The sequence below is a fragment of the Pseudoliparis swirei genome, chromosome 12 (genome assembly GCF_029220125.1).
Source record: "Pseudoliparis swirei isolate HS2019 ecotype Mariana Trench chromosome 12, NWPU_hadal_v1, whole genome shotgun sequence".
Classification (NCBI taxonomy): Eukaryota; Metazoa; Chordata; class Actinopteri; order Perciformes; family Liparidae; genus Pseudoliparis; species Pseudoliparis swirei.
This window is the reverse complement of record NC_079399.1, coordinates 2532985-2560212: the sequence shown is the minus strand read 5'-3', so window position 1 is coordinate 2560212 and position 27228 is coordinate 2532985. Positions and strand designations below refer to the sequence as shown.

At 41.9% G+C, this 27228-nt stretch overlaps 2 protein-coding genes across 4 annotated transcripts; one reads left to right on the top strand and one right to left on the bottom strand.

Annotated features, from left to right (window-relative positions):
- Positions 1-2524: 2524 nt before the first annotated feature.
- Positions 2525-9600, bottom strand: LOC130202181 (uncharacterized). 3 transcript variants are annotated; one of them, XM_056427539.1, is made up of 10 exons: positions 9440-9600; positions 8840-9340; positions 7732-7828; positions 4285-4614; positions 4097-4156; positions 3715-3801; positions 3589-3617; positions 3397-3453; positions 3202-3270; positions 2525-3007 (listed from the first exon to the last, which is right to left on the bottom strand). In XM_056427539.1, exons 2-10 carry the CDS (start codon positions 9020-9022, stop codon positions 2945-2947), a joined length of 975 nt encoding a protein of 324 aa, XP_056283514.1. In that variant the 5' UTR covers positions 9023-9340; positions 9440-9600; the 3' UTR covers positions 2525-2944. The 3 variants fall into 3 exon arrangements, with proteins under 3 accessions (XP_056283514.1, XP_056283515.1, XP_056283516.1); XM_056427540.1 differs by having other exon boundaries at positions 4285-4611; positions 8840-9600; XM_056427541.1 differs by lacking the exon at positions 9440-9600 and having other exon boundaries at positions 7732-7943; positions 8840-8904.
- A 5104-nt stretch (positions 9601-14704) lies between these two features.
- LOC130202167 (cytochrome P450 2K1-like) lies at positions 14705-20076 on the top strand. Its single transcript, XM_056427519.1, has 9 exons — positions 14705-14977; positions 15516-15678; positions 15768-15917; positions 15993-16153; positions 16215-16394; positions 16564-16705; positions 17199-17380; positions 17886-18027; positions 18106-20076. The coding sequence occupies exons 1-9, from the start codon at positions 14771-14773 to the stop codon at positions 18288-18290; spliced, it is 1512 nt and encodes a 503-aa protein (XP_056283494.1). The 5' UTR covers positions 14705-14770; the 3' UTR covers positions 18291-20076.
- The last annotated feature ends 7152 nt before the right edge of the window (positions 20077-27228 follow it).

The following is a 27228-nucleotide window of genomic DNA, read 5'->3' as shown; positions in this document are numbered from 1 at the left end:
TGACACATCTGCAACAAATGGGTTTTCAGCCCCTCGTTGCAACTGTTGATTTGGCACATTTTTGCATCATTTCTCAAAGATAAAATATAATGTAACAGACTGAAGTATAATATACATATGTTTCTCTTACAGCACAACTTCCTACACGCAAAATATCAGTTTTAATAAATGTTCAAATGTGGCTGTAAATATTCATCACATTATACATCATATCACTGAGGAGGGAAAGAGTTATGTTAATCACATCGGAAATACATTACAGGTAGAGCATGTTTAAAAAATATAAAAAATAATTTAAATGACTATTAATCATTGATATACAACCCAACCATATGTACAATATAATTAAGTACCCCGACAGCAAGTTAATTGTATAAATGTATATTTTGTATATAACAACCAACCATATGAACTCTGGACTTTCCCTCTGTGGTGGTAAATGGACTGACAGCGCCCCCTACTGGACACAAAGCTCGTTTACAGCCACACAGCACACGTTTATGTTGAAATGCAGTTGTGCCTCCTGTGTCACTCCTGTTGCACACGACATAACTGAGTGAAGTAGTGTGAATAAAGCAGGGGGGAATTAATCATTTAATTTAAAGTCTCGAAAAAAGAATATATATATAGGAATATAATATAGGAATATGATATAATAATAAAAATTGGTTCACGCGTTCGTTACTTCGAGACTGGATTACTGCAACTCCTTATTATCAGGCTGCTCTATAAGTCTCTTATGTCAACTCCTTATTATCAGGCTGCTCTATAAGTCTCTTAGGTCAACTCCTTATTATCAGGCTGCTCTATAAGTCTCTTAGGTCCCTCCAGTTGATCCAGAATGCTGCAGCTCGTGTTCTCACTAAACTAAGAAAAGAGATCACATCACTCCTGCACTAGCTGCTCTGCACTGGCTCCCAGTAAAATCAAGAATCACTTTTAAAATTCTTCTCTTAACCTACAAAGCCTTGATTGGTGATGCACCATCATATCTTAAGGAGCTTGTAGTACCATATTGCCCCACTAGAGAGCTACGCTCACTAAATGCAGGACTACTTGTAGTTCCTAGAGTCTTAAAAAGTAGAATGGGAGCCAGAGCCTTTAGTTATCAAGCTCCTCTTTTATGGAACCAGCTTCCACCTTCAGTCCAGGAGGCAGACACAGTCACCTGATGTTGAGTAGACTTCAGACTTTCCTTTTTGACAGAGCTTATAGTTAGGGCTGAATCAGGTTCACCTGGTCCAGCCCCTTGATATGCTGCTATAGGCTTATAGCTGCCGGGGGACGTTTAGGATGCACTGAGCACCTATCTCCTCTTTTTTCTCTCCTTAAGGATGAATTTTCATCTCTCAATCACACGTTACTAACTCTGCTTTCTCCCCGGAGTCCTTTTGACTTCACGTCTCATGGGGTCATCGGACCCTATGAGACGGCATAGATCCTATCTGCCTGATGGATCATCGAGGTCTGGGTCGTGGAATTCCTGCTCATGACTACGCCACTGTCCTGTTGAGACTCCGCCCACTGTTGAGACTCCGCCCACTCCTCCTCTCTACCTCCATCTGATGGATCGTGGAGGTCTCCATCGTGGAATATGCCTACTATGAACTATTCATACACTCTGTCATATTCATTGAATGTATTTAAACTCTAAATCTGTCCTTCTGTACACATGACATCTATTGCATCTGTCCATCCTGGAGAGGGATCCTCCTCTGTTCTCTCCTGAAGGTTTCTTACCTTTTTTCCCCCTGAAGGGTTATTTGGGAGTTTTTCCTGATCCGATGTGAGGTCAAAGGTCAGGGATGTCTATTTGTACAGATTGTAAAGCACTCCGAGACAAATTTGTAATTTGTGAAATTGGGCTATACAAATAAACTGAATTGAATATTATATGTATTTTATTATATATATATTTTTTTTAATCTATCATACATATGTATTATATTTTATATATATATATATACAAGAAGAAAAAAAAAAAAATATATATATATATACGTGATATTGTGTATCCTTACCTGTAATATGGAGCAGTATAAAAAAACTAAATCCATCTGAATTCAACCACCTCTCTCTCTCTCTCTCTCTACCACTAACTTCTTCTTAAAAGAAAAGAAAATATTGCATCTACTTCCTCTTATTAACAAAGAAGTGTCAACTTCCTCGTGGTGTCTTTAACCACAGAGAACATATAACCTCTTTCATGCGTGCTTAGAACGCCGAATTATCACATAACAACAACAACGTGACCACATGATGTCTCAACACTCTCGTTTCATTGTCTTCTCTGTTCAACTCAAAGCAGAACTAAATGTTCAAAACTTATGAAATGTCAACGAATTAGTGGAGATGAAAGAACATCCTATCAATCATCAACGCTCAACAAGAACACGTTGTGTTATTTATGAATTACATTGTTTATGTTGTTGCTACAGAACTTCTATTGTAAGAAAATAGATAGAAATATAGAAAACAGTGCAAAACACACACAATGGCAAAATAAAAAAACTCACTGAGGACCTTGAGTTGATGCTTAGTTTAATCCATCACTGAGTAAGCAACAATAATCACATCATATATTAAATATAAAACATTGACCAACTACAACCCCTTCTCTGCAGAAGAGCTTTTATTACAGAAATACATGCTGAAAATTATCATATAAAACATTTGTAACAGAAAAAAATAAAATGCAAAAATATATTTTAATATCATAACATTAGAAATGTCATCAAGACGCTGCTGAACTCCACGTTGGTTTTCATTAAGAAACATTCGGGTTATCTCCTCAAAAGTATCAATAAATATGAAATGATCTCCAATTTTTGCTAAAAGGCTCAATAAATACCAGAGTGATGAACTCTGATGACGCTTTATGAATTAATCAGCAGCGTGTTATTAAAATGACGCTTCTTATTTGTGGCGTAGAGGTCACCGAGGCTCAAGACTTCACTGAGCTGTAGGTCACCTCGTCATCCTCATCTTCATCCTCTCTTACCCTCACCTGTGAGAGACAACAAAGAGTTATGAAGCATAAGCAAACACAGCGTCACGCTCCGAAACATCCAGATAACCACCGCTCAACACATCAGCCCCAGCTAATGCTAGTAATCTCCACCCGTTAGTCCTGGTGGGCGTGGTCAGCATCGTGGGCGTGGTCAGTGCGGCGCATTGCGCAATCGACTCAAAGCGGCTCACCTGGGCGCCACCGTCGGCCTTCTTGGTGTAGCTGACGGAGGCGTAGGAAACACTTTCTTCAGGATCCGCCTGCATGGAGAAGACATCATCATCATCATCATCATCATCATCATCAGGGAAGCTGTCCACTCTTGTGACTGTGTTTCTCATGTTGGAGGTGGTGGGGGTAGTGGACCAGGACAGGTGGGGTCTCACCTCGGCCGGACTGGTTCCGGGGCCGGGCGGAGTCGCCTCGTGGTCTGAGATCGGTTCCTGCAACACAACACATGAACTCTGCTGCACATTCATCGATTTCTTCTTCTTCTTCTGACCTTTGGCTTCTCCAACCAGAAGCCTCCTAAATATGACGTTTGTGTGAACATTTGATTAACGAGATTTAAAACTCACGATGCTTTCATCCATCCGCGTTCGGCTCCCTGAAAAACACGAAGGAGAGTCGGCTTCAGCGTCCTCAACGCAACGAATACCCAGTCGACTAAAATGCATTCAAGAAAATGGAGGCAATGTAAAGACCTGTGGTTCTCCTCCGCCTGACGACGGCCACCGCGATGACGACGGAGAGAGCTGCTAACCCCACGGGCACTAGGACCCAGAGCCACACTGGAGGAGGACAACGACGTTACGAACATGTCGCGTTGTAAAACATTGTTGTTGGGAACTACAAATCTGCAGGTGTGAGATATGACATCAGTTTACATAGACTGAATATGAATTTGCAATTTAATACGGTATTTATATGCAAATTAATAATAAAAAGTCATGTTATAAGTTGCTGAAGTGTTTAATGAGAAGAGTACAACGTAAACATGTACTTTGTCTTGAGTCATGTTTGAGAATAGTCATCAATGTTTTATGAAACCATTTAAAAATGCACGTTTTCTTTATTTATATTTACCAAAATGGTCACTGTTTGCAGACGATGTCTCGTTCTTCCTCTCCGACGTGGTTCCTTTAGCTGAAGAGGATATGAAATAACAAAACACAAGTCATCAGATACCGCCATACCACCTGAGACTCGATGAAGGAACATTAACTTCAGCACAGGAATATGATGAGTGTCATGTTTCTGATGTTGATACTCACTCTTATGAACAGACAGTTGCACCTGAACATCTGGACCGTGTTGTTCTCCTGCTCTGTTAAACTGTCTGTAGGTGTAATGACCACCATCTTTGACTTCTACATTTCCGATAACCAGAGAACAGTTTGCTGTCAAACTCAGTCTGTCGGCTTTATCTGTATTGGTTTTAATCTTCCCCAGATTAAAGAGCTCCACTGCTGCTTCTTTTCTACTGTGAAGCCAAGTACTCGCGTTACAGCTCTGCTGATCTTCTTTCACATGGTCAGAAGGCAAAGTGACTTCTTCTCCAGCTGTGACGTTGAGGGAGACGAGGGTCCCTCCAGTTACTGCTGCTGAAGATGAGAGAAAGATCATCAACATTTAGGTTTGTAGTGTTCAGTTCTATGTGCTGATGATATTAATAACAAAGGACAGCAAATATCCACAAGAATCCCTCTGACAAGACATTTAAAACAAACTGCAAACTCGGCTGTTTCACTGGAATCGGGACCTTAGTCCTGATAGAGGACTCATCTCTGTACTGGTCTTGTTAGACCTTAGTCCTGATAGAGGACTCATCTCTGGACTGGTCTTGTTAGACCTTAGTGCTGATAGAGGACTCCTCTCTGTACTGGTCTTGTTAGACCTTAGTCCTGATAGAGGACTCCTCTCTGGACTGGTCTTGTTAGACCTTAGTGCTGATAGAGGACTCATCTCTGTACTGGTCTTGGTAGACCGTAGTCCTGATAGAGGACTCCTCTCTGGACTGGTCTTGTTAGACCTTAGTGCTGATAGAGGACTCCTCTCTGTACTGGTCTTGTTAGACCTTAGTCCTGATAGAGGACTCATCTCTGGACTGGTCTTGTTAGACCTTAGTGCTGATAGAGGACTCCTCTCTGTACTGGTCTTGTTAGACCTTAGTCCTGATAGAGGACTCATCTCTGTACTGGTCTTGTTAGACCTTAGTGCTGATAGAGGACTCATCTCTGTACTGGTCTTGTTAGACCTTAGTGCTGATAGAGGACTCATCTCTGTACTGGTCTTGTTAGACCTTAGTCCTGATAGAGGACTCATCTCTGTACTGGTCTTGTTAGACCTTAGTGCTGATAGAGGACTCATCTCTGTACTGGTCTTGTTAGACCTTAGTGCTGATAGAGGACTCATCTCTGTACTGGTCTTGTTAGACCTTAGTCCTGATAGAGGACTCATCTCTGTACTGGTCTTGTTAGACCTTAGTCCTGATAGAGGACTCCTCTCTGTACTGGTCTTGTTAGACCTTAGTCCTGATAGAGGACTCCTCTCTGTACTGGTCTTGTTAGACCTTAGTGCTGATAGAGGACTCATCTGTACTGGTCTTGTTAGACCTTAGTCCTGATAGAGGACTCATCTCTGTACTGGTCTTGTTAGACCTTAGTCCTGATAGAGGACTCCTCTCTGTACTGGTCTTGTTAGACCTTAGTCCTGATAGAGGACTCATCTCTGTACTGGTCTTGTTAGACCTTAGTCCTGATAGAGGACTCATCTCTGTACTGGTCTTGTTAGACCTTAGTCCTGATAGAGGACTCATCTCTGTCCTGGTCTTGTTAGACCTTAGTGCTGATAGAGGACTCCTCTCTGTACTGGTCTTGTTAGACCTTAGTCCTGATAGAGGACTCCTCTCTGTACTGGTCTTGTTAGACCTTAGTGCTGATAGAGGACTCATCTCTGTACTGGTCTTGTTAGACCTTAGTGCTGATAGAGGACTCATCTCTGTACTGGTCTAGTTAGACCTTAGTCCTGATAGAGGACTCCTCTCTGTACTGGTCTTGTTAGACCTTAGTGCTGATAGAGGACTCATCTCTGTACTGGTCTTGTTAGACCTTAGTGCTGATAGAGGACTCATCTCTGTACTGGTCTTGTTAGACCTTAGTGCTGATAGAGGACTCTCTGTACTGGTCTTGTTAGACCTTAGTGCTGATAGAGGACTCATCTCTGTACTGGTCTTGTTAGACCTTAGTGCTGATAGAGGACTCATCTCTGTACTGGTCTTGTTAGACCTTAGTGCTGATAGAGGACTCCTCTCTGTACTGGTCTTGTTAGACCTTAGTCCTGATAGAGGACTCCTCTCTGTACTGGTCTTGTTAGACCTTAGTCCTGATAGAGGACTCATCTCTGTCCTGGTCTTGTTAGACCTTAGTGCTGATAGAGGACTCATCTCTGTACTGGTCTTGTTAGACCTTAGTGCTGATAGAGGACTCATCTCTGTACTGGTCTTGTTAGACCTTAGTGCTGATAGAGGACTCATCTCTGTACTGGTCTTGTTAGACCTTAGTCCTGATAGAGGACTCATCTCTGTACTGGTCTTGTTAGACCTTAGTCCTGATAGAGGACTCATCTCTGTACTGGTCTTGTTAGACCTTAGTGCTGATAGAGGACTCATCTCTGTACTGGTCTTGTTAGACCTTAGTCCTGATAGAGGACTCATCTCTGTACTGGTCTTGTTAGACCTTAGTCCTGATAGAGGACTCATCTCTGTACTGGTCTTGTTAGACCTTAGTCCTGATAGAGGACTCATCTCTGTACTGGTCTTGTTAGACCTTAGTCCTGATAGAGGACTCATCTCTGTACTGGTCTTGTTAGACCTACTGGTCTTGTTAGACCTTAGTCCTGATAGAGGACTCATCTCTGTGCTGGTCTTGTTTGACCTTAGTGCTGATAGAGGACTCCTCTCTGTGCTGGTCTTGTTAGACCTTAGTCCTGATAGAGGACTCATCTCTGTACTGGTCTTGTTAGACCTTAGTCCTGATAGAGGACTCATCTCTGTACTGGTCTAGTTAGACCTTAGTCCTGATAGAGGACTCCTCTCTGTACTGGTCTTGTTAGACCTTAGTGCTGATAGAGGACTCCTCTCTGTACTGGTCTTGTTAGACCTTAGTCCTGATAGAGGACTCCTCTCTGTACTGGTCTTGTTAGACCTTAGTCCTGATAGAGGACTCATCTCTGTCCTGGTCTAGTTAGACCTTAGTGCTGATAGAGGACTCATCTCTGTACTGGTCTTGTTAGACCTTAGTCCTGATAGAGGACTCATCTGTGTTCTGGTCTTGTTAGACCTTAGTCCTGATAGAGGACTCCTCTCTGTACTGGTCTTGTTAGACCTTAGTCCTGATAGAGGACTCATCTCTGTTCTGGTCTTGTTAGACCTTAGTACTGATAGAGGACTCCTCTCTGTCCTGGTCTTGTTAGACCTTAGTCCTGATAGAGGACTCATCTCTGTACTGGTCCTGTTAGACCTTAGTCCTGATTGAGGACTCCTCTCTGTTCTGGTCTTCAGCAGCTCATCTCAACATCAATCTTCACGATGGATTATTTCTGAATGAATTGTCTCTTTCAATTCCTCCCCAGTAAAAAGCATCAGAGAGAAGTGATCAGCAGTATTGATCACACCATAAATCAATAAGTTCTTCTGTCCTTCACGTGCTCCATGTTCTCACCTGTGAACTGGAGCAGCAGCAGCAGTGAAGTCACCTGAAGCCCTCTGAACTCGGCCATGGAGCCTCTCCCTCCGTCTGAGCTTCTGGGCGACTGCTTCTACCGGAGAGACGCAGCGTGGACTTCCTGTTATGGCCGACGTCTCACTTCCTGTCGACCACGGATCTGTTCTCACGCCTTCTCACCCTGGGGTGCATGATAACGTGCTGGAGCTCTGAGGAGGAGCCACATTGTCACCACAATACTTCCCCCTCAGTGCTCAGAAAACCACCACAAAGAGGAACCCGCTCCTCCTCAGAGCTCCAGCACGTCGTCGTAGTTGAAAGGTTTAAACGTCTCCAAGATCTAACAACAACATGTGAACATTCTCTCTGGAAAGTTTGACTTTGAAAAAGTGAAGCAGAACAAAGTTAGAGAGGTCTCCAAAATGGACAATTTGGAGACAATATATTCATATATATTATATATACATATATATCTACATATATATATATGTATATATATATAATATATATATATATGTATACATAGATATGTATATATACATTTATATATGCATATATATACATATATATATGCTAGGGCTGTCAATCGATTAAAAAAAAGTAACTAATTAATCGCACCTTTTGAAATTGCGATTGATTAATCGCGATTAATCGCAATTAAAAGTTAAAAGTTCATTCTTTTTAAAGACAAAACTTCACACAGAGCTGTGTTTTCAAAGAGGCTCCTACATATACAGTGCCAGCGAGGTATTTAATATCGTGGATGATAAATTGTTTCTTCAGTGAAACATCAGATTAGTAAAAAAAAAGAAGTATATTGAGACCCCATTGGTCCTGTCATCTTTAACACTGAACACAGCAGAACCAGTGGCCTTGGTGACTGACTGACATTCAAATATGTCACGTTAACCCTCTGGAGGCTGGGGGCATGTTCTCCATTTTACAAAATAAATTAAATTCACCGTTTAAAGTCCTTTGCATGTGACACACCCCCACGTGTTATACATCAAACATTCCAGAACAATCTCAGCTCTGAAATGAGGCTCATTGTCCTCGCGCCGTGTCCTCTGGTTCTCTGACTGACAGGCTGCTAAATGAGCCATACCTGTGAGGTGGGAGGTCCTTTGTGATTTACTGAGTGTTCATTGGTTTGACCAATCACGTTGAAGGTTTCGTGTGTTGCGTTCTTTCCGCGCCGCGTCACCCGACACGTCGCCCCTCTGTTCCTCTGTGTATCAGAGGGGGAGACGGGAGGAAGGAGGAGCAGGAGGAAACCCGACTGATTCATCCACGAGTTTAAACTGATTTCTGCTCCTTATTTTCGCGGAGAAATGATTGTTTTAAAAACGGAAACAGTGTCAAACCGTACTGCCGCGGTTTTATTTTAGTGCGTTAACGCGGCCAAATTAATCGCATAGATTAACGCGTTAACGCTGACAGCCCTAATATATGCATATATATATATATATGTATATACTCTTTTAGCGAACCTCCCTGTTTTGCTTTCGGACCAGAAAGGCGTCCACAAATCTGCTGCCATAAACCATGGAGCAGATAATATTAGAGACCGCGTAGTTCATTGGGTTTGTCGCATCGAAAGCTTCTCCTGCAACAAGGGACAACAAGTCAAGGGTTTTATTTTGTTCAACATCTAAACAAAGAGAATTGCCTTTGAATGTCCTAAACACCTCAATAAGCTGCTCACATTCCTCTGTGATTTTGTCCTTGCATGCCTTCTTGCCCATCCCGAAGGAAAATCTCTTTCCACTAGTCGCCGTCGGCCATAAAAATCCATGAAACATGTTTTTTTTTCTCTTCTCAGTTACAATAAACAATAAAACGTCTGCAGGGGAGGTCAGACGGAGCTCGTCATGTGACTTTACCGTGGCCCCGGTTGGTGTCGAGGAGTATTCGCACGGACTCCCTTTCACCAAACTGATCCACGTTGGTGACCAGCGCCTCCTTCACCGTCTTGTATCCAGCCAGGACCACCACTTTGTGGGGTCCCATATAGATGGTGAACACCGATCCATATGTCTTGGAAAGCTAAGAACAGAGGCATTTTAAAAAATAGAATAAAACAATCGAAGGAGAAGGTCGACAATGAGACAGAAACATGCCTGTAACGTTATCTTTGCCATAAGATAAATACAGGAGATGTCCCTGGAAGAACATGTGGGAGACCCTGTTTAATTCAGCATATTTCTCAAAGGAATGATCACGTTCCTCATTGACGTTGCTCGGAAAGTGTAATAATTTACATAATTCATTCATCCATCAATCCGTGTTTTTAATGAGCTCCGAAGTTCATTCAGTGAGTGACTTAGTGGAACTCGATGTTCCACTGAGCGACTGAGAAGGTCTTTCGTTCAAGAGGCAGTTCTTTTTTTTAATCAACACTTTTCTATTGTGTTACATTACACAAACAGCAACACACAGACACACACACAGGAAAATGATTAACTGTATAGAACTTAAAGTCATCCTGAATAACTTGGTGGCAAGGATCATTGTAATAAAGGTTTCATATAATCTTTCAACTTAATTCGCTGTCCCCTTTTATCCAGGAACTATATCTAATGGGTTTTTTTTTAAATAGAAAAAAGTACACGTATGTTTATTGAAATTTAAAAATCACACATTTTTGGACAACATTTTGGCTACCAATGTTTTACTCACATAACGTAACACTGGATATGAAACGTTTGGGAAGTCATCGACCGGATGACCTCATCATATCACAAGATAAAGGTAAAACACGAGAGATGGAGGACCGAAGACTATGGTGGTTACCAGGGCAAGAGGCAAGGTGGAGAAGTGCAGATGAGGCAACGTCATACCGGGGTAGATGCAAGGTGGAGAAATCCAGATGGGCAAAGTTGTACCAGGGGAAAAGGCAAGGTGGATAAGTCCACTGTCCTGTTGAGACTCCGCCCACTCCTCCTCCCCACCGCCATCTGCCTGATGGATCGTGGAGGTCTCCATCGTGGAATATACTACTACATTCATATTCATGTCATGTATTTTAATAAATCTGTCCTTCTGTACACATTGCATCTATCATCTGTCCATCCTCTGAGGATCCTCTGTTGCTCTCTTTCTTCCTTTTTTCCCCTGAAGGGTTATTTGGGAGTTTTTCCTGGTCCGATGTGAGGTTTTGGGGCAGGGATGTCTGTGTACAGATTGTAAAGCACGAGACAAATTTGTAATTTGGGCTATACAAATAAACTGAATTGAATTGAATTGAATTGATGGGCAAGGTCGGACCGGGGCAGAGGCAAGGTGGAGAAGTCCAAACGGGCAAGGTCGTGCCGGGGTAAAGGCAAGGCGGAGAAGTCTAGATGGGCAAGGTCATACCGGGGTGGATGCAAGGTGGAGAAGTCCAAATGGGCAAGGTCGCGCCGTGGTAGAGGCGGGGTGGAGAAGTCCAGATGGGTAAGGTCATAACGGGGTAGATGCAAGGTGGAGAAGTCTAAACGTGCAAGGTCTAAAAAATTATGATGCGTTCACACCGGCGCGTCGAAAAAAGTGTGTTCAGACCAGACGCGTCGGGGGCGGAGTAATAAATGGGTCGAGGAACGACAGGACCGCAGAGTACTTCCACTTTTTAGTGGGCCGAGCTGCTCTCCCACTGCGCTTCTCGCTGCTCTCTCTCTCTTCTCTCTTTGATACGTGTCTCTGAGACTTTTCCACCTACGGCGGCAGATCTCCTCTGCCATGAAACACATATGCCGGCGGTTGGTTCATAGTAAAGTACAACAAATAGCTAGAATAAAAGCAAATACATACATTCAAAACTTACCAGGTAGTCCCACGGCTTCTCCAACCTTCTTCCACGCTTCATCTTTATAGCTACGGTTTCGGTAAGTAAAAAGAGTCGTGTCATAAAGTTCGGGGTGCCCACAAACGGCGACAATAATCTTTTCCTCCATTTTTTAAACCGGCAGGACGATGACGAGCGGAGCTGCTCAACGCTGATTGGCTGACGCAACTATGACTCACGCGTCTTTGCTGCCGGAGTTGGGAAATTTCAACTCGCGCGTCAACGAGCTGCGTCTGTTCGCTGTGTTCGCTGAGTTCGCCCCGCGACAAACCCTCTGTTCGTGCTGCTTCAAACGCGTCTGACGCGCTGCTCGCTGGAAAATACGCAGCTACGCAGCTTCTACGCAGCTTCTACGCAGCTGTGCATTGACTTTGCATGTAATCTCGACGCGCGTCGAAATTTCGACGCGTCCGGTGTGAACAAACCATTAGGCAGGACTGTTTCAGGACGCTCACAGAGCCAAAGGCAGCAGGACGGGAACCTGATTCTGTCAGGACTCTGGCAAAGGACGCATTTTCTTGTAAAGTCATGGAGATGTTAGATCTGGTTCTCCAGACCTCCAGCTCTGTCTCCCTGTGGGGGGCTCTGTTGGTTTAAGAGACTTATTAGAGCAGCCTGATAATAAGGAGTTGACCTAAGAGACTTATTAGAGCAGCCTGATAATAAGGAGTTGACCTAAGACTTATAGAGCAGCCTGATAATAAGGAGTTGACCTAAGACTTATAAAGCAGCCTGATAATAAAGAGTTGACCTAAGAGACTTATTAGAGCAGCCTGATAATAAAGAGTTGACCTAAGAGACTTATTAGAGCAGCCTGATAATAAAGAGTTGACCTAAGAGACTTATTAGAGCAGCCTGATAATAAAGAGTTGACCTAAGAGACTTATTAGAGCAGCCTGATAATAAGGAGTTGACTTAAGAGACTTATTAGAGCAGCCTGATAATAAAGAGTTGACCTAAGAGACTTATTAGAGCAGCCTGATAATAAGGAAGTTGACTTAAGAGACTTATTAGAGCAGCCTGATAATAAAGAGTTGACCTAAGAGACTTATAGAGCAGCCTGATAATAAGGAGTTGACCTAAGAGACTTATAGAGCAGCCTGATAATAAGGAGTTGCAGTAATCTAGTCTATAAGTGGACTCTCTCTCTCTCCTTCTGATCCTGAGTCATAAACAAGACTTTTGAAACAACTCGAGCTACAGCTGCAGATCAGACGGTTAACCGCACGCCGCCGCTATGCTGATGACACGCAACTATTTCTTTGTGATATCATGACAGTTTTCCCCATGAGCATTTAAAAAGAAAAAATAAGGATGTGTGTTTTGCATTAAATGTAAAACACCCAAATGAAACCAGATGCGGTCTTTCCAAATCCTAGCCACCAAGAAAAGGCATTAATACCTTTTAACTTTTAAACGAGTTGTACAAAAAAAACATCTGTGATCGCCTGGACAGCAGAGTTCATTTCCAATTTTCATAAAAGCTTTCCAAAGAATGACGCATTAGACCTCATGTAGGAACAAGGTTAACAAACTGATATACAACATTTTATGACGCAAATCTTTACCACGGGATGTTAAATCTACGAGCTGAGCTATCACTTTTTATCCAGTAAAGTTTATTATATTTTCAGCATATACAATATCTCATTAAAGGAAGATCTGAGATTACTTTATGAAGAAGGTCAGAGTGGATCCTGTCATAACTGTAGCTCTTCATTTTTTATTTTCATTTTTATTCCTGCTTACTTACATTACATTACATGTCATTTACTAACTTGCTTATTTACTTGCTTACTTATTTACTTACTAACTTGCTAACTTATTTACTTACTAACTTGCTTATTTACTTGCTTACTTAATCGCTAACATGTTAACATATTTACTTACTTACTTGCTTACTTACTTATTTACTTGCTTACTTATAAACTTACTTAATCGCTTACATATTTACTTACTTACTTGCTTACTTACTTGCTTACTTACTTACTTGCTTATTTACTTAGTCATTTAGGCTAGAGATGTACTGCACCGTACAATTTTAGGGTACTTGTACTTTACTTAAGTATTACCGGATTCATGGGAATATTGTTCTTTTAACTTTAATACCAATAACTAGTTTGGCTGCTTTGCACATCCAGATTCTTGGTAGAAAATCTAAATTAATTTCATGAATTATGATGTTTTATTAAGTAGTATTGTGGCAGCTGTCTCCAATCTGGTCTCGGCTGCTGGCTGATTGTCAATCAGTCAGCAGCCGATGCTGCTGATATAAAAGGGCAGCAGAGCTGGAGGTTGAGAGAAGAGTGAGCAGACCGTCGTGCGGTCTGCTGTGCGTGTAAAATAAACCATGTTATCCAACGGAACCTCGCTGTTGTCTGGTAATCCTTGGAGCATTTCGGGGAAGCCCACGGGTAGCGGCGAGACCTGCTACAAGTATATAATCTAATCATATAGTATATAAAGTCAAATAAGGGAAGTCCGGGCCAGGGGTGCTGTACGTTCAAAGTCGAGATAATGCTATTCAAACAGAACCAACAGCCATACATCAAAAGAACTATGCATTTTAATTTGACGGTCTTTATTTACCAGGACGAATAATCTAAATATTCTAATCCAGCTATGTGGCAGTACCTCCATGGCCCACTAGATGGTACTCTGAAGCTCCCGGTGAGGCTCTATGTCACTATGGTATATTGGACGTGTTTGTCCAGTCTCACATCCAGAGCCGCCAATCGGATCGTTAACAATGTGCAACTTTAAAACCCACCAGTTAATGTTCTGCAGCAGCAAAACCAGAAAGATTCATTTTACAATTTAATAAGGATTCTTGACTGTTTTTTGTTGTTGAAACCCTCGCCGTGTCCATCCACAGCAATCTGTTCCAATATTCAACAGAACCAACAGACCGGATCGTGTCCAGTGAAACTTTAACGGTTCAACCTCTGAACAGACTTGGGGAAACTCAAAGATACGACTTTCAAGATAACACCCAACATTAAACTCAAACAACAAACACAGCACTTTTTTATGAGAGTTACTGATAACGACAGTGGTTGAGTAATTGTTTGGTTCCGGGTGGGAGGGGGGACCTTTCCATAATAGCTCCACCCCTAGGCAGGACTGTTTCAGGAATCTCACAGAGCCAAAGGCAGCAGGACGGGAACCTGATTCTGTCTGAACTCTGGCGAGGACGCATTTTCTTGTAAAGTCATGGAGATGTTAGATCTGGTTCTCCAGACCTCCAGCTCTGTCTCCCTGTGGGGGGCTCTGGTGGTCCTGTTCATCGTCTACCTCGTCTCATCCTCCAGCTTCAGCTCCCAGAAGGACAGGAAGGGACCTCCGGGACCAAGACCACTTCCCCTCCTGGGGAACCTGCTGCAGCTGGACCTCAAGAGACCGCACGACACACTACTGAAGGTGAGCAAATGAACTACAAAGTACTTTTCAAAAAGACGTAGACCTTTTGTGACGACAATGATTGGATTGGATTGGAAAACTTTATTAATGCCCGGTGGGGAAACTCATTTGCTACCATTATATACAGACAAAAAATGGACACAATAGACAAGAAACACAGGACAAGGAACAAACAAACCCAGAAGATAACAAACAAAATGTGACATGCCACTGAACGAAGACCATCTGAGCGACCGAGTGGAACATCGAGTTCCACTAAGTCACTCACTGAATGAACTTCGGAGCTCATTAACAATACGGATTGATGGATAAATGAATAATGTCAATTATTACACTTTCCGAGCAACGTCAATGAGGAACGTGATCATTCCTTTGAGAAATATGCTGAATTAAACAGGGTCTCCCACATGTTCTTCCAGGGACATTTCCTGTATTTATCTAATGGCAAAGATAACGTTACAGTCATGTCTCTGTCTCATTGTCGACCTTCTCCTTGATTGTTTTATTCTTCTATTTTTTTAAATGCCTCTGTTCTTAGCTTTCCAAGACATATGGATCGGTGTTCACCATCTATATGGGACCCCAAAAAGTGGTGGTCCTGGCTGGATACAAGACGGTGAAGGAGGCGCTGGTCACCAACGCGGATCAGTTTGGTGAAAGGGAGTCCGTGCGAATACTCCTCGACACCAACCGGGGCCACGGTAAAGTCACATGACCAGCTCCGTCTGACCTCCCCTGCAGACGTTTTATTGTTTATTGTAACTGAGAAGAGAAAAAAAACGTGTTTCAGGGATTTTTACGGCGAACGGCGACTCGTGGAAAGAGATGCGGCGCTTCGCCTTCACCAACCTGAGAGACTTCGGGATGGGCAAGAAGGCGTGCGAGGACAAAATCACAGAGGAATGTGAGCAGCTTATTGAGGTGTTTAGGACATTCAAAGGTAAATCTCTTGGGGTGGAAAGGATCAGCTACTTTGAACAAAATAAAACCCTTGACTTGTTGTCCCTTGTTGCAGGAGAAGCTTTCGATACGACGAACCCAATGAACTACGCGGTCTCTAATATTATCTGCTCCATGGTTTATGGCAGCAGATTTGAGTACGACGACCCGCAGTTTAAATCTTTGGTCGATAGAATGACCAGAAACACTAAACTCATGGGCTCTCCGTCCATACAGGTACGCCAGTCACTATTCCATTGGCCATTTCATATCAAATCATTTCTTGTTTTTTTGACAGCTTTACAACATGTTCCCATGGATCTGCAAATGGACTTTCAACAGAAGAGAAATCCACAAGAGCTTCGCCTTCAATAGGAAACAGAACTCTGAGCTTTTCGGACAATTGAAAGAGACTCTGAACCCACAGAAGTGCCGAGGATTTGTGGACGCCTTTCTGGTCCGAAAGCAAAACATGGAGGTTCGCTAACATAGTATATATATATATATATATATATATGATGTATATTTATTATATCTATGAATAGACATCATATCAAATGATCCAACATCTTTAGAGTCAACCTTCCCCATACGATTTCACTTAATCTCTAAAATAAGGCGTTTAAATTGGATGTCTTATTCTGCAGGAATCTGGGAACACCAACAGCCACTTCCATGATGAAAACCTCATGATAACGGTCATGAACCTGTTTGCCGCCGGCACCGACACCACGTCCACGACGCTCAGATGGGGTCTTCTGTTGATGGCCAAGTATCCAAAGATACAGAGTGAGGGAGTTAGACATGTTGCACGGCCACAAAGTCTGAAAGTCGACACACAAATCAAATAGTTTACAGGACATTTCAACCTTTGTTTTATTCTCATGAATACTTGACTTCTTTCTGTACAAGGTTTGTATAAAGAGAGGAAGCTAGTACATGAGATATGAGTTTACAGATGATTACAGTCCCTCATCGCGGTGGAGGTTGGTTTTATGGCGTTTTTTGCCGGTTACACTCGTCTTCACAGTTAATAATGTTTGTGCGATTTCTAAAATTCCCAAAGTCATGAGGCTTTATTGTCTGGGTATTATCTGGACAACATTTAAAAACACAAAGATCTTTCAGGGTTCTGGGGCAGTATCTGTATCCACCATTGGACTGGGGGTGGTACCCGGCACTGGGAAAGCAGGGGAGTGTATATATGTGTGGGGTTGGCAGAGAGAGTTGGAGAAGGTAATACAGTCATGCTGTCCCCCTTTCCTGCCCTTTCCTGCCCCAGACCAGGTCCAGGAGGAGCTGAGCAGGACGATAGGAAGTCGCCAGGTGCAGGTCGAGGACCGGAAGAACTTGCCCTTCGCAGACGCCGTCATCCACGAGACGCAGAGGCTGGCCAGCATCCTCCCCATGGTAGCGCACAGGACCAGCCAGGACGTCACCTTCCAGGGTCACTTCATCGAGAAGGTCAGACTGGAGCTCACGGCACATTAAAGAGCGACTGCACATTCAAACATGTTTTTTAAGCTAAATTATGGAGCTGCACTTTGATGGAACACATCAAATATATGTAAAAATCTGCATTCCGTCCTAAACTTCAGCCCTAAACTTGGAGAGACAATTTAGTCGACCTTTTAGGAACTTTAGGATTAATCAAATTAAACATTTATCAGTTACCACTGTGTCGCATTACGACCACAGCGAAGCTTTAAGCGAATAATGAACCTTGTAGATCCTGAGACGACCAGAACCTGACAATTTATTTCTGGGCTTCTTTTTATTTTTTATTAATGATAATGTTTTCTTCTTATTCTCCTTTAATTTTCAGCTTTAATTTTATTCCTTCCTTTTATTTTAAAGAGATCCTGTTTGCTCCTGCATACCGATTTTACAAAAAATATGCTAGAAACAGAACGTGACAATTAATTTATTTTTTGATGAATATGAATAAATGATTCATTCTGGTCTCCAGGGGACCAAAGTGGTTCCTCTCTTGTCATCCGTCCTGCATGATGAGAGTGAGTGGGAGGAGCCTCACAGCTTTCATCCCGCTCACTTCCTGGACAAAGACGGGAAGTTCATCAAGCGAGACGCCTTCATGCCTTTTTCTGCAGGTTTGTGAGCCGACTTATTGTTAATTATTAGTTCACTTGCAGAGGTCAGTTCTCTCTCTCTCTCTCTTTCTCTCACAGGGCGGAGGGTTTGTGTCGGCGAGAGTCTGGCCAGGATGGAGCTCTTCATCTTCTTCGTCAGCCTCCTGCAACACTTTCGTTTCACTCCTCCGTCCGGAGTCTCGGAGGACGAACTGGATCTGACTCCCGGCGTGGGCTTCACCTCAGCCCGGGCCCACATGCTGTGCGCTGTCTCCTGTGTTTGAGGCTATGCAGCTTTTGTTGTATAGTGCAGATTGTAATTTGAGCAGCGTTAAAGGGCCGGTACAGAATGTCGGTACAGCCCTGTCGGATTGGTCCAATGAACACCCAGAAGTTTAAAATGTTCATGTGTTTAATACCAATTGCTATTTAAAATTGCAAATTTCATGATTATTTGTAGAGGACAGTGTTATACAAAAAAATGTTGGATTGTTGGATAGAAGCTGAACAAATATGGTTGAAGTTGTGGTGCAGATGGAAATGAGCGTATTTCAGATGTAGCGCTAACAACACGCTTTGCTTTTCTAACATCCAGAAATCAGGTTGCCTGTAAAACATTCTGGTCTCGATAAGCAAGACACAACAATCTTTGTTTACCCGACTTATTCCTCATCATGTATGTTGTTGAGGACAAATACAACTCAAGAGATGTAACTCCGGACCAATGGTTAGAAACCGTAGACCCCTATGGGTTCTGGGGTCTTTATTGCTATAAAAAAACAAGCAAATACATATAATATATTAATGTTGCACATCAAAATAAACAACCGAGCCTGGGCTACAAGAATCAGTCAGCCATTAAAAAGAAACTCAAACAAAAAACTCACAGAATGATAAATATATTATTATCATAATTCGGCCCACTCAGCATGGAAGCAGCGACCCTTAGCTGGGTGCTATCAGAATAAACCTGGTACCAAAATGCATGACCATTCCGCACACTGATTCCACACATGTCTTCCAAATCCCTCGACACCAAAGCATCAGGGAGATATGAGCCAAAGAACACAGCAACATGAATCATTTATCCTTTTACAATCAGCATATTCTTTTTACCTTTGTTGATTACATGAATCACAAAGCATTTTTTTCTGGTAAATCCAAACTGATGGATGTTGTACCTATACCCTGTGCCTCATTCAACTCCTCCTGGACATGCAGAGATAACATGTGACCAGGTGTAGGGAAGTTAATTTCAGCCTATTACATTTTCCGTTTCACAAATCGCAACGCCTTTCTGGATTCTATTGACTCCCAGTGATGTCAATCTAGTGTTGGTTGGTAGACCTCAATTCTACTGGCTCTGACGTTTCCAAAGAGGTGTCGTTTTCTGAAATCGACCCATCCCCCGCTGAGTTGAGCCGCGCATAATTTTTTTTAATGGAAAAATATAGTTTTCTGAATAATCTTTTTTTGTTTTTACAAAAAAGTTGGAGAATGCTGTATTTGTATATATTGAACACAATGAGCAACATACAAGTGAAATATATGGTTTGGCACATGAGAAAATTCAAATCCAAAATGTCCACTTTGGAGACCTCGTCTAAATTCTCTTGACTAAAACCTCTCACTTTGTTCTGCTTCACTTTTTCAAAGTCAAACTTTGCAGAGAGAATGTTCACACATTTGTATTTGGCTTGTGCGAGTTTTAAACCTTTCAAATGCCTCATTTCAAAAAGATAGTCATCCTGGAAGTGCTTTTTTTCAATTCAGACCTGACATTTTTATATTTTTGCTATCTGCCATCTTCATTTACTCTTAAACAGTAACATATAAACTGATATTTACACATCTGAACAAAATATTCTTTCTTTTAATTGTAAAAATGATTAAAATAGCCCTAGTGGTTGCACAGATACAGCCTTTTTAGTTTAGTTATGCAATTTTCGGAGCAGAGGCCTAACAATAGCTTGGTGCTATAAACCAGCACAAAAATAAAAAAATGACCAAAGAAGCTGCCATGTTCTGAACTTACACATTACAAATGAAATAAAAGTCATGTTTTCCTTACACATAGTCTCTCTGTTCTCAGTTGCGCGACAATGAAGAGGAGGATCCCTCTCCAGGATGGACAGGTGCAACAGATGTCATGTGGACAGAAGGAACCATTACAGAGTTACAACACATTCAATGAGTATGACAGAGTGTATGAATAGTTGGTAGTAAGCATGGACCACGATCCAGACCTCCATGATCCATCAGGCAGATGGAGGTAGAGAGGAGGAGTGGGCGGAGTCTCAACAGGGCAATGGTATCAGACCCAGCCAGGTCCAATGGACCCCATGAGACGTGAAGTCAAAAGGACTCCGGGGAGGAAACAGAGTTAATAATGTGTGATGGAGAGATGGAAATGCATCCATAAGTAGAGAGAGAAGAGGAGAGAGGTGCTCAGTGCATCCTAAACATCCACCAGCAGCCTATCAGCCTATAGCAGCATATCAAGGGGCTGGACCAGGTGAACCTGATTCAGCCCTAACTATAAGCTCTGTCAAAGAGGAAGGTCTTGAGTCTACATGAGGTGACTGTGTCTGCCTCCTGGACTGAAGGTGAAGCTTGTTCCATAAAAAAGGAGCTTGATACCTGAAGGCTCTGGCTCCCATTCTAATTTTAGACTCTAGGAACTACAAGTCGCCCCACATTTAGTGAGCGCAATATGGTACTACAAGCTCCTTAAGATATGATGGAGCATCACCAATCAAGGCTTTGTAGGTGAGGAGAATCATTTTTAATGTGAGTCTTGATTTTACTGGGAGCCAGTGCAGAGCAGCTAATGCTGGAGTGATGTGATCTCTTTTCTTAGTTTTAGTGAGAACATGAGCTGAAGCAATCTGGATCAACTGGAGGGACCTAAGAGACTTATAGAGCAGCCTGATAATAAGGAGTTGACTGAAGAGACTTATAGAGCAGCCTGATAATAAGGAGTTGACCTAAGAGACTTATTAGAGCAGCCTGATAATAAGGAGTTGACTTAAGAGACTTAGAGCAGCCTGATAATAAGGAGTTGACCTAAGAGACTTATAGATCAGCCTGATAATAAGGAGTTGACCTAAGAGACTTATAGATCAGCCTGATAATAAGGAGTTGACCTAAGAGACTTATAGAGCAGCCTGATAATAAGGAGTTGACCTAAGAGACTTATAGAGCAGCCTGATAATAAGGAGTTGACCTAAGAGACTTAATAGAGCAGCCTGATAATAAGGAGTTGACCTAAGAGACTTATAGAGCAGCCTGATAATAAGGAGTTGACCTAAGAGACTTATAGAGCAGCCTGATAATAAGGAGTTGACCTAAGAGACTTATAGAGCAGCCTGATCATAAGGAGTTGACCTAAGAGACTTATAGAGCAGCCTGATAATACGGAGTTGACTTAAGAGACTTATAGAGCAGCCTGATCATAAGGAGTTGACCTAACAGACTTATAGAGCAGCCTGATAATAAGGAGTTGACCTAAGAGACTTATAGAGCAGCCTGATAATAAGGAGTTGACCTAAGAGACTTATAGAGCAGCCTGATCATAAGGAGTTGACCTAAGAGACTTATAGAGCAGCCTGATAATACGGAGTTGACTTAAGAGACTTATAGAGCAGCCTGATCATAAGGAGTTGACCTAAGAGACTTATTAGAGCAGCCTGATAATAAGCAGTTGACCTAAGAGACTTATTAGAGCAGCCTGATAATAAGGAGTTGACTTAAGAGACTTATAGAGCAGCCTGATAATAAGGAGTTGACCTAAGAGACTTATAGAGCAGCCTGATCATAAGGAGTTGACCTAAGAGACTTATAGAGCAGCCTGATAATAAGGAGTTGACTTAAGAGACTTATAGAGCAGCCTGATAATAAGGAGTTGACCTAAGAGACTTATTAGAGCAGCCTGATAATAAGGAGTTGACCTAAGAGACTTATTAGAGCAGCCTGATAATAAGGAGTTGACCTAAGAGACTTATAGAGCAGCCTGATAATAAGGAGTTGACTTAAGAGACCTATAGAGCAGCCTGATAATAAGGAGTTGACTTACGAGACTTATTAGAGCAGCCTGATAATAAGGAGTTGACCTAAGAGACTTATAGAGCAGCCTGATAATAAGGAGTTGACTTAAGAGACTTATTAGAGCAGCCTGATAATAAGGAGTTGACCTAAGAGACTTATTAGAGCAGCCTGATAATAAGGAGTTGCAGTAATCTAGTCTATAAGTGGACTCTCTCTCTCTCCTTCTGATCCTGAGTCATAAACAAGACGTTTGAGACAACTCGAGCTACAGCTGCAGATCAGACGGTTAACCGCACGCCGCCGCTATGCTGATGACACGCAACTATTTCTTTGTGATATCATGACAGTTTTCCCCATGAGCATTTAAAAAGAAAAAAAAAGGATGTGTGTTTTGCATTAAATGTAAAACACCCAAATGAAACCAGATGCGGTCTTTCCAAATCCTAGCCACCAAGAAAAGGCATTAATACCTTTTAACTTTTAAACGAGTTGTACAAAAAAAACATCTGTGATCGCCTGGACAGCAGAGTTCATTTCCAATTTTCATAAAAGCTTTCCAAAGAATGACGCATTAGACCTCATGTAGGAACAAGGTTAACTAACTGATATACAACATTTTATGACGCAAATCTTTACCACGGGATGTTAAATCTACGAGCTGAGCTATCACTTTTTATCCAGTAAAGTTTATTATATTTTCAGCATATACAATATCTCATTAAAGGAAGATCTGAGATTGCTTTATGAAGAAGGTCAGAGTGGATCCTGTCATAACTGTAGCTCTTCATTTTTTATTTTCATTTTTATTCCTGCTTACTTACATTACATTACATGTCATTTACTAACTTGCTTATTTACTTGCTTACTTATTTACTTACTAACTTGCTAACTTATTTACTTACTAACTTGCTTATTTACTTGCTTACTTAATCGCTAACATGTTAACATATTTACTTACTTACTTGCTTACTTACTTATTTACTTGCTTACTTATAAACTTACTTAATCGCTTACATATTTACTTACTTACTTGCTTACTTACTTGCTTATTTACTTAGTCATTTAGGCTAGAGATGTACTGCACCGTACAATTTTAGGGTACTTGTACTTTACTTAAAGGGTACCTGTAGTGCAAATCACTATGTAGCCAGAGCAAAAGATAATGTGTTTCTAAAGTGTATTCATGCACTGACGGTCCAGTATTCAATAACAATACGTAGTTTAGGCTGTTCAAAGTGCTCAAATCCGACATGCGACATTGCACTGGAGCTTGAATATGTCGCGGGTGGTGTGACGTCAGATCGTTGATAGAGCGACAGCCAGCCACAGCGGATGTGTTCAGATACCAATGTAAACAACGTCGAGCGCTCGCAAACAAATGCTGAGAGATTGAGAATATGGACGATGAAAGATTGTCTGATTCAGCAACTGGATACTTGTTTGAACCTTTAAAAGCAGACTATCCCCATTTAGTGAATTGTGACAGCGATGATAGCGATGATTCTGATGAAGTTGATGCGAAGGACCGCGGTCCAGATGCTTCACCGTGCGGACCGTGCACGCAAGTCGGCGGACGTTTGGTGCAGTTGTGGGAAATGTGTGCCACAGAAAACAGACAGAGTGCATTTGTTGTAAAGAGCACGAACTTATGTCCGATGATATAGTGTCATTAGACCTCATCTGCTTCACACAAAAGCGTGAGCTTGATAGCTACATCGCGCATAAGCCAGCGCTGGAGATGTCTTTCATTGATGCAATGATCGGCCGACATGTTCGGGGGCCTGCACCCGAGGGACAACTGTCAAATCGGTAAGTTAGCCAGTTGCTTCATGTAGGCTAATTTGCGATCACCAGAGTTGGTGTGATTATTACTAATATTCTGAATATATTCACCTTTATTCTCCCATGCGAGAGGCCTAACATTTGCCTGCATACTATCGCATACTATCGCAGTATCTCCATTGATTTTGACCATATAGATTGTGTAATTCTTCGCTACGAATGTTTCACGATAGAGGGAAAGACATTTATTTGTCAGTAGAATACATTGTTTTCAAGTATACGTTTTAATATTTCCTCTTTTTTTCAGCCAGTACAGGTTGATGGCCTATCGCACGTTTACCAGATACATCCACCGTGGCGAGCTTTTGGGAAGACACGTCAGAAGACCACTACCTTCATGCTGTGTGGAGTATATCCATAAGAAGTTTCCTTCTGAAGATGGCCACTACACAGGTTTCAAGGAGTACTCAAAAGCCACTGTGAATGACTAAAAGTACAAGCAATCCTAAATATATTTGAGCGTGAGGAACCAGTAATATATATAATGTGTCATTGTTGGGCAGTGCCAATTTGTACTTGGTAGAAGGAACACATGGTGCTGATTCACGAGTATTTCACAAGTTATTGAATTTGAAATAAACTTCTGTTATACATTCATATCAGAAAGGAAATATATGCATGTGTGTTTGTTATTTGTCATAGTTCCATTTATATCTCAGACCCATCCTCTAATTGCTGAAACATGTTATACCTAGCACCACTGAGCCCTTTTGTATCTACCACTTGGCATCCTTACACAACCTCGCTTCTTAAATGTAGGTATAAATAAGCTTTTGCATTCATTATCTGATGGGACTAGCATGTGCATCACAAACTAAAGCTATACAGACTGTATAAAATAACACAAATATCAAATCAAGTCATAATATTTTGTGAAGATTATCTATTTTATTGATTATTTATGAATATAACGAAGTGTTCATACATACGATTTATAGGCAGCTGGTTTCTATTAACATGACAAGATAATTTTCTTACATATGAATTTTAGGTAAACAGTCCATACAATTTTGGCCCAGGATTTTCTGGGAAATAATGTCTGTACTGATAAAGAATGCCAAGAATAACCAGGCCTTTCGGATTGCTGAGGAGGACCATGGCAGATCAAAGGTGGAGTTCTGGGTGCTGCACATGGATGTATGTTTGAACATATATTTACAATTGTAACGTCTTTTGACACCCTCAATGACCTTGTACTTGTAAACAAATATCACACAGTTAATTGCTTCCTCAATTTTGTTTCTACATGAGAGCTCACATCTTGTTTATTGCTATTTCCATAATCACACAATTATTTTTTCATAGTTTGCACTTCCACTGTAAACCAAACAATCCCCATGTATATTCAATATGTAATCTTATAACAAAATCGTTGTCATTTCAGATATAATTATTGCAAAAGTGAGGAAATTCTAGCAAATAACTAACTGGCAGAGTATCGACATCAGATTAAAATCTGGATGTTTGCTTATGAATGAGCTCCTGTTTAGAAGGAGCTGGTTTCATAGAGATGTTTTTGGCACCTGGTTTGGGAGCTAGTGGCAGAGCAACTCTTCGTGACCTCACTTCCAGTGCCCTCTGCACAAGACCTTGTAGGTGATCCTGGGATGTCGCAACATAAGTTGGTCTTGCATGATAAGCCCCCGAATGCTTCTTGTACTCCATTCGGAACCTACTTTCCCCAACGCTTGCTGATGTTGAATTTTCTGCCAGCACAACTGCCTGCTCCCTCCCAACATTGGCATTGTGGTCTAACACAGCCAACTGGTTCCTGCCTAACATGCACTGAAAATCAAACTCTTGTCTTTTGGGGCAAAATACCAAGAGTTTTGAATGAAACGTCTCCAGTTTCCCTGTATGGCAGAACAAACTAAGCTGCCGGATGTCCCTGACTAGCTTAGGCTCCAGCACAATATCCTTCAAAGCCAACAGAGAGGGACCCTTCAGCCACAGTCTTTCTTGCTGTTCTTCCTTTGTCAATGGTTTGTGTGGACACTGGTTGACAAAAGTGCTCCCTGACCATCTATGTATGCCAGCTACATGGTAAATCACACTAGTGAATAGTTCTACCAGTTTATCAGGGTTTCCTTCACAATTTCTACTGCTAAACCACACATGATTTAGGATACTCCTCACCCAGGGGGCCAAGTCTGCATGTTTCTTTTTCTTTGTAAGTTCCTTCAACTTCTTCCTAATACTGTTTACAATGTGGAATACATCGAACTGGTGGTCAATGCCCCTCCCACTGTAATCCTTCTTTATCACTGCTCTTATTCCCACATGCCTGTCTGTGGCCACAGTGCCAACAGGTACACCCTCCTCCAGAAGTCTATCCAGGACCTTACAAAAACCATACTTCTCCATGGATTGAGAAGTGCCTGTTTGTGTCACTTGAACCAACTCAAAATCTAAGATTTTTTCAGTCTTCGAATCCATGAAGGAGTATGTGCAGTACTTAGCACAGAAACCAGGACTATCACATCTGCCATCTCCACCTAGGGTCAACTTTTCACTTGAAACTTGTGCCTCATCTACCAATCTCTGCCTCTCTGCCACCCACCTCTCATTAATCACTGGTAACAGAATATCTCTCTGAAAGCCATAGAAAGTTGACTCTGAGATGAAGGCAACATTTATCAAATCTGCAAGCTTCTTTACTCTGGTGTATGTTAGCCCAGAGTAGAGGGTAGTAGCACTTAACAAAAGATTACCTGATGCAATTATGCCATTTCCCTTCCCAATGAATGCTTGGCCTGACCAGGTCACCTCGTTATGGTTACACAAGTATTCTATATATATGAGGATATTTGTGCCAGAGATGACTGTACGAGTCTTGTGGACTGGGCTTTTACATTGTGAACAAACAGTCAAGCTGACAAGTTTGTCGATAGACTCTTCAAACACTATAAACTTTCTACATTGTACTTGAGTCCAGAATTCACCATTGTCGTCATCCATGCTGGACTCGTTCGAATCGCCAGAACCATTTAGAAAGCTACCATCTAACTTTTCTTCCAGCTTGGTTGGTTCCTCTGCACTGTCCGTGTCCACATACATATCACTGGACTCGAAGAAGTTTCTATGTGTATGTCAGTTGACTGCGTGGAGCAAAGCTGTAAACCCTTTGATGATGAAGGCACAGGGCTACATGGATGCAAGAAATCCTTTGGTGGATTATTTATCACGGGTGTGGAGGTAACCACAGCGTCAGCTGAAATGTCATCAGGCCGCTTCATACTGTAACAGTGGTCATCATCTACGGCAGGGTAGCTGGCCTGCTTACTCAGCAAAATGTGTGTGCCTGGTTCAAGGACATATATTGATGATTCGGCA

Coding starts and splice junctions, on each gene's coding strand:
- LOC130202181 (XM_056427539.1), bottom strand. CDS start 9,022: ATGAATCAGTCGGGTTTCCTCCTGCTCCTCCTTCCTCCCGTCTCCCCC. Junction 4,615..7,731: donor GCTGCTGCTCCAGTTCACAG/GTGAGAACATGG, acceptor TCTCATCTTCAG/CAGCAGTAACTGGAGGGACC. Junction 3,271..3,396: donor CCGGAACCAGTCCGGCCGAG/GTGAGACCCCAC, acceptor TTCTCCATGCAG/GCGGATCCTGAAGAAAGTGT.
- LOC130202167 (XM_056427519.1), top strand. CDS start 14,771: ATGGAGATGTTAGATCTGGTTCTCCAGACCTCCAGCTCTGTCTCCCTG. Junction 14,978..15,515: donor CGCACGACACACTACTGAAG/GTGAGCAAATGA, acceptor CTCTGTTCTTAG/CTTTCCAAGACATATGGATC. Junction 15,679..15,767: donor CGACACCAACCGGGGCCACG/GTAAAGTCACAT, acceptor AACGTGTTTCAG/GGATTTTTACGGCGAACGGC.